This window comes from Artemia sp. Qi Xiang Cuo, chromosome 1 (genome assembly GCF_049724085.1).
Source record: "Artemia sp. Qi Xiang Cuo chromosome 1, ASM4972408v1, whole genome shotgun sequence".
Lineage (NCBI taxonomy): Eukaryota > Metazoa > Arthropoda > Branchiopoda > Anostraca > Artemiidae > Artemia > Artemia sp. Qi Xiang Cuo.
This window is the reverse complement of record NC_142794.1, coordinates 76,437,393-76,449,975: the sequence shown is the minus strand read 5'-3', so window position 1 is coordinate 76,449,975 and position 12,583 is coordinate 76,437,393. Positions and strand designations below refer to the sequence as shown.

The 12,583-nt window shown below is 36.0% G+C and overlaps 1 protein-coding gene across 1 annotated transcript in view; it reads left to right on the top strand.

Moving 5' to 3' along the window:
* The window catches only part of AdamTS-A (ADAM metallopeptidase with thrombospondin type 1 motif A), a 646,314-nt gene that overhangs the window by 140,428 nt on the left and 493,303 nt on the right, over nt 1-12,583 (top strand). Inside the window, exon 4 of the mRNA XM_089091831.1 lies at nt 4,592-4,748. Within this exon, the coding sequence (XP_088947957.1) occupies nt 4,592-4,748 (157 nt within the window). The remainder of the gene's footprint in view (nt 1-4,591; nt 4,749-12,583) is intronic.

Sequence of the window (12,583 nt, the reverse complement as noted above, 5' to 3'; positions counted from 1 at the left end):
ATTGTCTGCATGAAACCGTTTTAATTTGATAGGAGAAAAACATCCCATTTTGATCTGAGAAACCTTTTACAGGAAGTGCTTTAAAAAGGGTGACAGCTAATTTTAGCCACGCACTGGAGTCTTGTGTCAAAACAGAACGGCATTTTCAATAAAAATTGACAGAAGTCTGCGGTCACTTTAGCTGGAAATATAGATGGAAGGATAATTATTTCTTTTTGCGAGAATTTGATTGTAAAACAATGGTGGGGGGGGGATTTAGCTGGAAATATAGAAGGAAGGAATTCATCAAAAAAGTATTTCTTTTTGCGAGAATTTGGGTTTGTAAGACAATGGGGGCGGGCGGGGGATATTGTTAGACCCTAATTCGAAAATAACTTGTTTCTCTACTTCCACACAGGTTGTGTAGGTCTTAGCTTAATTATTGCATCATAGTGTTTTAATTTGACAGAAGAATAGTTCCGTTGACCGCGTTTGTAAGCCGGAAAGGGTGATAGCTAATTATATGCCTCACATTGGAGTCTTGTGTCAAAACCAGAGCAAGATAATAACAACAGTGACGAAAGTCAGTATACACTTTAAATCACAATAGAGAAAGGATATAATTTAACGAATAGAGAATTATTTCTTTTTGCGAGAATTTGGGATTGTAAAACAATGGTGGGGAGGGGGTTAGGTTTCGAGGGTAAAAGAATATATTTTATGTTTTCCATTGATTATAATGATGTTTGTATGGTTTGGGGGGGGGGGATTTGGGGTAAAGGAATATATTTACGTTTTAGCTGAATATACTGGAGGATGTCCAAGGAAAAGTCGTTTGAAAATAAAAAATGTACTTACATTGCAAATTGAAGTTGACATGGCTTCTAATTCATCGAATTTATCCATTGTTGTTTACACAGCGTAAAAATACTTTCTGATAATTTAATCACTCTGCACGTCCGTTATATGCAAATTCTCAAGGGCGAATTGTTATGTAACAGGGAAATCATATGTAACAAGCCCTCTTAGTGGTTGAGAAGGGGAATGTAACCTATCCTCTGATTAGCTGAGAAGGACACACGTGATCTAACTGTTTCCGGGACAGTCATAACATTTGGGCGAGAGCAACAACAACAAATACTATTTCTGGACACCATGACATTCACGAACGATTACGCAATCAATTTCTCGGAAATTCACTTCCCCCTCGAGTCCTAGATCAATAACATTGTTCCCGTTAGAATTCAATGCGCAGGTGCAACCTTCGTTCCGGAGTTATTACACATAGAAACATCAAATAAATCGACCTTGGAAAAAGAGGTCATTGACCCCATTACGTAATCATTCTCCCTAGGGAGGCTATGCCCTTATTTGGGGTGCAAAAAAAGTTGTAGGTGGCAGCAGGGGTGCGTGACACGAGTCAATATGGCCCTTCTAATCCTGACAGACGGTAGTAGCAGTTTTCTTTAAATACACAGTTTATTTTCTTTAAAATAAATATGTTTTTTTTGCCAATAAACAGTTTTCTTTTGGTCAGCCGATGAAATCAACACCAGAAATTAATTCAGGGTCAAAAGTTGACCATAAAGGATGTGTGAAACACTTACTTTGCATTTGTTTCAATTTTTAATTTTAATTTTTTTTTTTTATTTCTTTTTAAACATAATTTTTTTTTACATTGAGATAGAGGTTCATACTTTTGATATGTTGTTAAGCGTCTTTTTCTTGTTCGGTAGGTGAAGAAACCATTTCTGTACCAATTTTTTCCCGGTCAAAAGCTATTTTTCTACTACTATATCTGTTGATTGGTAAAAATAAACTTAATGAATCATATACATTTGGAATCAGCATAATAAGCCAAGTTGTTTGATGTATCTATTGATATCAAGATTCCGGTTTTTAGAGTTTCGGTAACTATTACGCTGCATCGCTCCTTACTTACAGTTCGTTACCACGAACTATTTGACGAAATCTACATGAAGAAGACTAATACGGTGCACAGCACTGCACACTCTTCGTAAGTTCAGTTATCATTCAATGTTTTACGGAGAAATTAGAAAGCAAATTACGCAATTAAACAGTGAGAAAATTAAATTTTCCACTGGGCATAAGAAAACGGAATTTAGAATTGGCGGTCTGTCCATAAAACACAAGTTAAGAATACGACTTATCAGTAGGCACAAAATCTTGATGGTCCAAAAACTAAAATTTCTTTCGTACAGTGTGATATATTTGCTAGCACGGGCATTGCGGAAATCTGTAGTTACTAGCGTCACGAGAAGTACAGTTGACTATTTATTGCTGTGTTTTATAAGACTATTCTCTTTGTGGGCCTTCATTTAGCTTATCAAACCAGCAAAATCTTATGAAATCTGAAAACCAGAGAACCACAGCTTATCTCCGCACAAATGCCCATATTGAACAAGTGGATAATAAGGTTTTGGTAGAAAATACACAGTTATGTAACTTTATGTCCGTGAATACCTACTGAAAATTTTCACTTAAATCTTGGTCCACAGAAAAATGTCAAGTACTTCCATTTCTTAACTCTACACAAGCGCTTATATTTTCTGATCCTTTCACGAAATGGCTGGACAACTTGTTCAAAAGATTAAAATGGACCGCAAATTTGTCTGCAAAAACCTCAAACAAGTGAGAACTGAACGTGTTTTTGTCTTTTCTCGGAAAGTTTCTGAGTTAAGTTTGAGCTGGGAAATAGCTATGAAACAGGGTGATTTTGCACCCCAGAATCCACCGTACAACCCTAGGATATTTTGAAATTATGTTCCTGTAGGGTATAGTAATAATTTGTTTGGTATTTCCCTATTCAGTTTATACGGTGCCAATTTCACCTAGGACCAAAGGTTTATTCCTTGTTGAATTTGGCACTGCTACGATAATTATCTCAGAAAGTGACGTTTATTAGCTAATGTAACACAGATTTTATTTTTTCTTAGCTAGTCTGTTTAACGAATCCTGGCAATTATTTTAATATGCGGTTATTCTGTAATTGTGGACACCATTGCTTCATAGCCATGCATATTATAAAATTTATATTTTGTATATGTGTTTTCACAGAAATGCACGATTAGTCTATCATTAAAATAAAGTGGCAACTCAGCAACAGTAGCACCAGTTTAAGCTTAGTAAGAGTGATCTGTCCTCCCTGTATAGGATTCTCTTTTCATCTGATGACTAGCCAAAGACCATGTCACATGATAGGCACAAAACACCCGTAGCACATGCTCTGTTGCGAGGGAAGAAAAAATTAATTTGCCTCTTCCTCATATACCAACCTCTAATTTCTCCCCCCTTCCCCTCCAAAAAACAAAAGAACTGGGATCTTCAACTCAATCTCGCAGCCATGAGCAAAATAGAAAAAACTTAAACAGACATATGCCCAACAACCTTGTGCTGTAGACGTTTCTTCTGACAAGGAGAGGACTTCTCCTTTTTTTGGGGGGGGGGCCATGGGAATTATTACCCCCACTATTCTAAAATACTTTACCTTTCAAAATGAAAATTTTTCAGTGAGAAGGGAAGTTTTTGGGGTTGAACTTTCTAGAGAAATTATCAAGATATGTTTTGTCGGATTCATCTTCTGCTCCTTCAACCTTCCTTAAGATTCTGCTCTTTCTTCGAGGCAATTCTCTGAAAAATTTCTTGCGTAAGCTAGAACAGTGCAGGATACTTTTGTCGCTCTAAGGATTTGTGAAATCTGATGACTTGATTTTTGATTTTAGAAGAGGTGTAGGTAACTTGAAAAAAAATAAAGTCCACAGCTACAAAGTACAAACTGTTGCAAACTGTACCGCTTAGATATTTTTCAGCCTTGACAAGATACGAAAATTAGCATTGATGAGGGTGGTGGCTCTCATGGAAACCGATAACCTATTTCTATTGAGGGTTAGACCAACCCTCGGGGAACCAAGTTATGATGAATGGTGGATTTCCAGTCCCATCGAACTTGGTCAAAATGAGTTTTGACCCCTTACTGAAGCTTTTTATTTTAGAGGAAGTAGGTACAGTGGCATCAATGAATGCGAATCTAGGGTGGGGCAAGGATTTTTCTTATTTTCTGTTTACTGAAGATACAACAAAATGTTATCAAATCTAAGTGGGAGGGGGAGGGCTTTTACATTCTTTTAATGAAAATTTGTTTTTGTTATAATCTAGTTTGGGAAAAAATAACTTTTTTTTGTGGAGCTACGATTTAACTACTCATACCCGTAATTATTAGATTTAGGAATTTTGAGATTTTTAGACTAAATTTAGGAACATAGTCGATTGTGCTGTAAGCCACCTAGTCACCATGGTGTGCGGCAAAAGCAAGTGTGTAGGGTGAAGAGTCCTCCTGGAAAAGCCCATCACTTGATGTCAGGATTTTTAGCTTTTTTAATTTCCTCATATTTTTGTTATAATTAGCTTGTCTTTTGGTGCTTTGTAAATTTCCCCCCCCTCAGAAATAAATTTAGGCCTTTGTGCTGCCATGTATTGCAATTATTTTCTAGTGTGTGAAACTAAACTCCAATATTGTTGTATTAAATTCTTATTCTATGAAGTAAGTTGTAGCCTACATCTTTTGATTATAAACTGTTTGTTTTCATTTCAGATTGGTCACATTCGGACATCACGAAAAAGTTATTTCATTGAACCTAATGACATATTTGACGTAAATAGTTTAGACGTGCCACCTCGTGTCCATAAAATATATTCCACTAAATCTGTCTTTGGTAGTTCTATTGAAGGAGATCGGACAAGAAAAATAGGTAAGGCTCACTTTAATACAAATTATCCGGGGCAATTGTAATATTTAAGTAATAGACACAAGAAATCAATGAGAAAGTAAAGAGTGATGAACAGAAAGCATTCCACACATGAGGGAGATTGCTCCCTCCGCTCTTACCACTAAAGTTTGACTTTTTTTTCTCCACGACACCTTTCACGAAAAAAAAAAAAAATCTGGACAACACATGGCTAGGGATTGGGGTAGTGCAATCTATTCTACTTCTTTAAGGATATGTCTTTATTTAAAAAAAAACAACCTTGGAATGTCATTGACAGCAAATAAAGTTGCTTTGAGCGACCTCCATGTGCTTTTTCTTTGTGGGCAAGAGGCACCATATATATTACATTACACCTTAGTATAGCTTCTAGTGATGCAAATAAAAAAGAGCGACATAATCTCAGAGTGACCATCAGGGGGTTTAAATTATCAAACAGCTCGTGGTAACGAACTGTAAGTAAGGAGCGACCCAGCTCAATAGTAACTGAAACTCTAAAAAATGGAGTTTTGATACCAATAGACATATCAAAAGAATTTAATTTTTAAGCTGATTTTAAATATATAAGTTTTATTAAGTTTATTTTTACCCAAAGGCTACGAGCCTGAGAAAATTCGCCTGATTTTCTGAAAATGAGGGAAAAAAAACCTAAAATTCGTAGAATCTTAATGAAAATCGCACCATCAGATTCAGTGTATCAGAAAACCCTACTGTAGAGGTTTCAAGCTCCTATCTGGAAAAATGAGGAATTTCCTACTTTTTGCCAGAAGAAAGATTATGGATTAGTGTTTATTTTTTTTTCCAGGGGTGATCGTATAGAGCCAGTGGCCTAGAAAATCGGGAGAGGGCTCATTCTGAAGTAAATTAAAAGTGGTAGTGCCCTTCTTAATTGATTAAAATTGGAGGGCAACTAGGCCCCCTCCCACGCCGCTTCTTTTTTCAAAATCGTCCAATCTAAATTATGAGATTGCTATTTTGTTCAGAACAGTTGAAAGGCCTAATAAATGTGTCTTTAGAGATAACATAACCCCCCACAGCTCCTGGGGAAAGGTCTTTAAGTTATAAAATTTGCCCATTGTTTACGAATAGTATTTATATAGTATTAGTATTTTGGGAAGTATGGGGAGGGGAGGACAAATTTTTTGCTGGGGGGACATTGCACGGGGAGAATTTTCATGGAGAGAGAATTTTGCAGGGGGAGAATTTTCAGGGGAAATTGTATACTGGGGGAAATTCCCAGAATTCTTACACGAAATTTCTTTATATATCTTGCTTTCTCTTTACTGACTCCATTTTACACGTGGAGGTGTTAAGGGTAATTGTCCGGGGTAAATTTTCACCAGGATCGCATCGCCAATAGGATATTTCCGTAGGAGAGGGATTTTTCCGTGGAGGTGGAGCCAGATTTCCTGGCGTTATTTAAAAAACGATCAGAAATTAAATAAAAAGCAAGTTTTTTTCAACTAAAAGTAAGGAGCAATATTAAGACTTTAAACGAACAAAAACTATTACGTATACTAGGGAGTTTGCCCCCTCCTCAACATCTCGCTCTTTACGCTAAAGTTTGAAATCTTGTCCCAATTCTTTAAAAACGACTCTTGAAACACAAGGGTCGTTTAATTAGAACAATAATTTATTTTTTTTAGTGCAAAAAAACTTTAGCTTGAAGAGAGAGGTGTTGAGGAGGGGGCAACCCCCCTCATATACGTACTAATTTATGTTCGTTTTAAGTTTTAATATTGCTTCTTACTTTTGGTTGAAAAAACTTGTCTTTTTTCTTTATAGGTTAATATCTGCTTATAAATTTTTTTTACGGAAAATGATTGCATTATTAGAAAAACTACAGTTTTAACAAGTCATTCTACACAGACCAATAAGGAATGTACTAATTACCGGAATATGAAAATATGGTTAATTTAGACCAATAAGGAAGTCTACCAATAATGGTAGCCTGTTGGTGACATGAACATTACTTTTAAAGTAATGCATCAGTTATCATTAGGCAAAACATGATTATTGCTTTAAAAAAAAAGAGAAGAGAATTCAACTTACAGTCTACTGAAGAAGTGCATACCATCGTAATGGGTATACAATGGAATTGTATACAATGAAAATTTACTTCTATAGGTTTTGAACAGTATTACTATTTAATCTAAAACTACCAACCGATAGATGTCATTAGTAAATCATTTGCCGGTACCCATGAAATAGTGTGACTTGCAGTATACTAAAATGCAAGACAGACATACCAATATAAAGTGCAAGCACTGGGAAAACAGGACGTTCACGTTTTTTATATAAACAATATTGGCATCTAATTTTTAATTGCCTCCAAATTTAAGATCTCATTGAACAGTCTACTGACTACCACTGCTAGGAACTCACCGCAGTACCAAGTCGCCTAAGGCCGACACAGCTGCACACGTTCCTCCTCTATCCCAATCTATTCAAAGCCTCCCTCTTTACACCCTGCCAGGAAGCTCCCATTCCCCTTAAATCCTCCTTTACCACATCCTGCCACCCAACCGAGGACGACTTGCTTTCCGTAGAGACCTAGACGGGCGGCCAAAAAAGACAATCTTTTATCTTTCATTCGCAGAATTTCCATAGCTATCTCAACCTTTCTGTCATTATAGCCCGAGAAAGCAGGATTGAACCACACTTTTCGTACAGCCTACTGTTCCGAACACGGTCAGTCAGTAGGTACCCAAAACAATCCGTAGGCAATTTCTCTAGAAAACATCAAGCAAATCTTCCTCCGTTTTTCGGAGCGCCCATGTTTTAGAACCATATTTGACTACTGTCATCACTGTAGCTTCCAATATTCTACTCTTGGCTCACAATCACATACTTATCTTCCTATTCTTCGAAACTTTTTTCAACTGTGAAAAAACACCTTGGGCCTTTGCGATTCTACTTTTAATATCTTCACTGCACTCGCCGTTCTTACTAACATTTGTACTATGGAAAGTTAAGCGGTCCACTTGATTAACTTGATTTCGTTACCCAAAGTCAGCTTTTCATCTTCACGTATTCCTAGCCTTAGTGACTTGGTCTTCCTGACATTAAGAACCCTGAACTCGTAAAACCTCTAAAAGTTCATTCAGTTTGCTCGCACTTTCATCTAGGATGCTTAAATCATCAGCATAATATAAGCCCAGGAAAGTTTTACTTCCCCATTTGATTCTTCCAACTATTGAAAAGCTGGAAAAACTACAGATAGGTGAAAATTAATTTTGTAAAACAATACGTTGAAAGATAGTATAATATTCTTCTCCTGGGAGGTCCAAGTCATTCCTGGTTTTAAACATTAGTTCAACCCCTGTCCCCCACCCCTTTTGGAGTTATTAATTTATGGAGTTTAATACGAATATCGCTGACATAGATTTTGGCTATTAAAATCCTTCTGTTGAAGAAGTTCAGGTATGTCCTGCAAGAACTGCATCTTATTCCAAATGAGGGAGGGGAGAGAGAGGCGGGGGGGGGGGCTCAAAATAAAAGATAAGAAACCGCTATGTTGGGATAAGGAGATCAATTGTCACATTATCGATCACATTTCGGGGAACTAGGACTACAAGCCTTGAAAAATATATAAATTTTATTTATTATTCATCTGATTGTTCGAAATTGGAAATTTTGGATTTTTTAATTTGGGTCATGATCAGTACCAACCAAAAAAGAATGTTATAATTACTACAGATACTAGGAAACTTTGAGGAAAGAAGTAAAAACGAATTAAATAATGAAGAAAACCCCACTGCACAGTGCTAGTACCATAGTTTTTATTTAACACTTTCTACGGTATTTAATCACGTCCCTTGTAATGCAATTTCAATACTTTTCTGGTTTCTCTTTTAATTTAATATGTTTGTCATATGACTACCGACCCCCACACCACCCCCTGAAACGTTTCCTATCTCGAAAAAAAATCATGCGTATGTTTCTGATGTAATCAAACAGTTCGTGGTAACGAGCTGTAAGTAAGGAGCGACCCGTCTCAATAGTAATCCGAAACTCCAAAAAACGGAATTTTGATACCAATTAATCAAAGAAGAATCAAATTTTTATGCTGATTTCAAATATATAACTTTCATGAAGTTTAGTCGTACCAATCGAAAGTTACGTGCCTGAGACAATTTGCTTTATTTTCGAAAAAAGGAGAAACACCCCTAAAAGTCATATAACTTTAATGAAAATCCCACCATCAAATTCAACGTATTAGAGAACCCTACTGTAGAGGTTTCAAGCTCCTATCTGCAAAAGTGCGGAATTTTGTATTTTCAAACAGTTCGTGGTAACGAACTGTAAGCAAGGAGCGACCCGGCTCAATGGTAACCGAAACTCTAGAAAACGGGATTTTTTTTATACCAATAGATACATACAAAGAATTAGATTTTAATGCTGATTTCAAATATATAACTTTCATCAAGTTTAGTCCTACCCATCAAAAGTTAAGCGCCTGAAAAAATTTGGCTGATTTTCGAAAAAAGGGGGAAAGACCCCCTAAAAGTTATAGAACCTTAATTAAAATCACACCATCGTATTCAGCGTATCAGAGAACCCTACTGTAGAGGTTTCAAGATCCTATCTACAAAAATGTAGAATTTTGCATTTTTTGCCAGAAGAAATATCACGGATGCGTGTTTATTTATTTATTTATTATTATTATTTTTTCCCAGGGGTGATCGTATCGACCCAGTGGTCCTAGAATATCGTGAGAGGGCTCATTGTAACGGAAATTAGAAGTTCTAGTGCCCTTCTTCAGTGACCAAAAAATTTGGGGCAACCAGGCCCCCTCCCACGCTCATTTTTTTTCCAAAGTCACCCAATCAAAATTTTGAGATTACCATTTTGTTCAGCATGGTCAAAAATATGATAACTATGTCTTTTAGGATGAATTAGTCCCCCGAAGTCCCCGGGGGGAGGGCTGAAAGTTATGAACTTTACCCAATGTTAACATATAGTATTGTTTACTGGAAATTATACAGAAGTTTTCAGGGGGGATTTTTTCTGGTAGTGGGGGGGGGGTCGAGGGCTATGTGGGAGGATCTTTCCAGTAGGGAAGTTTTCATGGAGGAAGGGACATTGCTATGAAGGGGGCGCCGGATTTCCCAGCATTATTTAGAAAAAAAGATCAAAAATTAAATATAAAAAAAACAAGTTTTTCAACTGAAAGTAAGCAGCAACATCGAAACTTCAAACGAACAGAAAATATTACGTATATGATTGGGTTCACCACGTAGTCAATACCTCGCTCTTTAAGCCAAAGATTTGTTAGTACTTTCATAAGAGCTATTTATTCTAAATAACAGCCTTTGTGATTAAGGGGTTGTTTTTAAAGAATTGGAACAAAATTCGAACTTCAGCTTAAAGAGCGAGGTATTGACTAGGGAACGAACCCCCTAATATACGCATTCAAAATATATGAATATAGAAGTTCGTTACGTAAGTTAATTCGTAAGTTACGTAGGCTATATTTATTACAAATAAAACCGTTCCTAAATAAAATTAAACAAGTGTCGAGAAAGCCATTTAACCAAATAAAAGTAAAATTAATGCGTAAATTTTGTATTAATTATTCATGTACGGTGAGCCAAAATCAAAATCTGTATTAATTCAAAAAGGTTCAAAAATTAAATAAAAAAACAAGTTTATTTAACTGAAAGTAAGGAGCGACGTTAAAACTTAAAACGAACAGAAATTATTCCGTATATGAAAGGGGCTTCCCCCTCCTCAACGCCTCGCGCTTTACGCTAAAGTTTGACGTAAAGAGCGATATTAAAATCATCATTTGATATTCAGATGTCGGCTTACTTTATATAAATCACATCTGTTACGGCTTAAAATATGTAAACAATACCGAACTTTTTTCACTACCCAGATTGAGTAGTGGGACACGTTTTTCACCATCATATCATCAAGAAGATTTCCACCTGCATCTCATAAGCCTATTAATTCATCTAACTGTCAAATTAAATATTCATTCCACATGTTTGGTTAATCTGCTCATGTTTAGTTGAATCCAAGTTGAATCATGTACTGTGGTTTCTTGTTTGTAATTATACCTTTTCATTGTCAATACTGTATAATTTGCATACGTTCTCAGGATTACACATTTGGGCTCACAGTAGCTTTAACCAATTGAAGTTAACTCTATTCTTCATTAAATTAAATAAAAAAAGAAAAGTTTTTTTTAACTGAAAGTAAGGAACGACGTTAAAACTTAAAACGAACAGAAATTATTCCGTATATGAAAGGGGCTGTCCCCTCCTCAACGCCTCGCTCTTAACGCTAAATTTTTTTCATTGTTTAAATAAAATAGAGTTGTGTGAAAGTCAAACTTTAGCGTAAAGAGCGAGGCGTTGAGGAGGGGACAACCCCTTTCAAATACGGAATAATTTCTGTTCGTTTTAAGTTTTAACGTCGTTCCTTACTTTCAATTAAAAACTTTTTTTATTTAATTTTTGAACGTTTTTGAACTAATGCAGGTTTTGATTTTGCCTCACCGTACATGAATAATTAAAAAAAATTTGAATATTAATTTTACTTTTATTTGGTTAAATGGCTTTCTCGAAACTTGTTTAATTTTATTTACGAACGTTTTTATTAGTAACAAATATACGTAACTTACGAATTAACTTACTTAACGAACCTCTATATTCTTATATTTTTAATACGTATATTAGAGGGTTCGCCCCCTAGTCAATACCTTGCTCTTTATGCTAAAGTTCGAATTGTGTTCCAATTCTTTAAGAATGACCCTTAGTCACAAATGCCTTTAATTAGAATAAATAGCTCGTATGAAAGTACTAAATAATATTTGGCTTAAAGAGCGAGGTATTGACTAGGGGATGAACCCAATCATTTACGTAATGTTTTCTGTCGTTTTAAGTTTTGATGTTGCCCCTTACTTTCAGTTAAAAAACTTGTTTTTTTATATATAATTTCTGATCTTTATTTAAATAATGCTGGGAAATCCGGCGCCTCCTTCATAGCAATGTCCCTTCTCCCATAAAAACTTCCTTTATGGTAAGATCCTCCCACATAACCCCTGACCCACTCCCCCCCCCCCCACTACTAGAAAAAAATCCCCTCTGAAAACGTCTGTATACTTCCCAATAACCAATACTATGTGTTAACATTGGGTAAAGTTCATAACTTTCAGCCCTCCCCCTGGGGACTTCGGGGGATTAAATCATGCTAAAAGACATAGTTGTCATATTTTCGACCATGCCGAACAAAATAGCTATCTCAAAAATTTGATCGGGTGGCTTTGGGAAAAAAATGAGCGTGGGAGGGGGCCTAGTTGCCCACCATTTTTTTGGTCACTTAAAAGGGCACTATAACTTTCAATTTTCGTTCCAATGAGCCCTCCCACGATATTTTAGGACTACTGGGTCGATACGATCACCCCTGGGGAAAAAAAAAACAAAAAAAAACACGCATCCGTGATCTATCTCCTGGCAAAAAATGCAAAATTCCAAATTTTTGTAGATAGGTGCTTGAAACCTCCGCAATAGGGTTCTCTGATACGCTGAATATGATGGTGTGATTTTACTTAAGGTTCTATAACTTTTATGGGGTCTTCCCCCCTTTTTTCGAAAATCAGCCAAATTTTCTCAGGTGCGTAACTTTTGATAGGTAGGACTAAACTTAAAAAAACTTATATATTTGAAATCAGCATTAAAATCTGATTCTTTTGATTTATCTATTGGTATCAAAATGTGTTCCGTTTTCTACAGTTTCGGTTACCATTGAGCCGGGTCGCTCCTTACTTACAGTTCGTTACCACGAACTGTTTGATTAAAATAATTATTTTG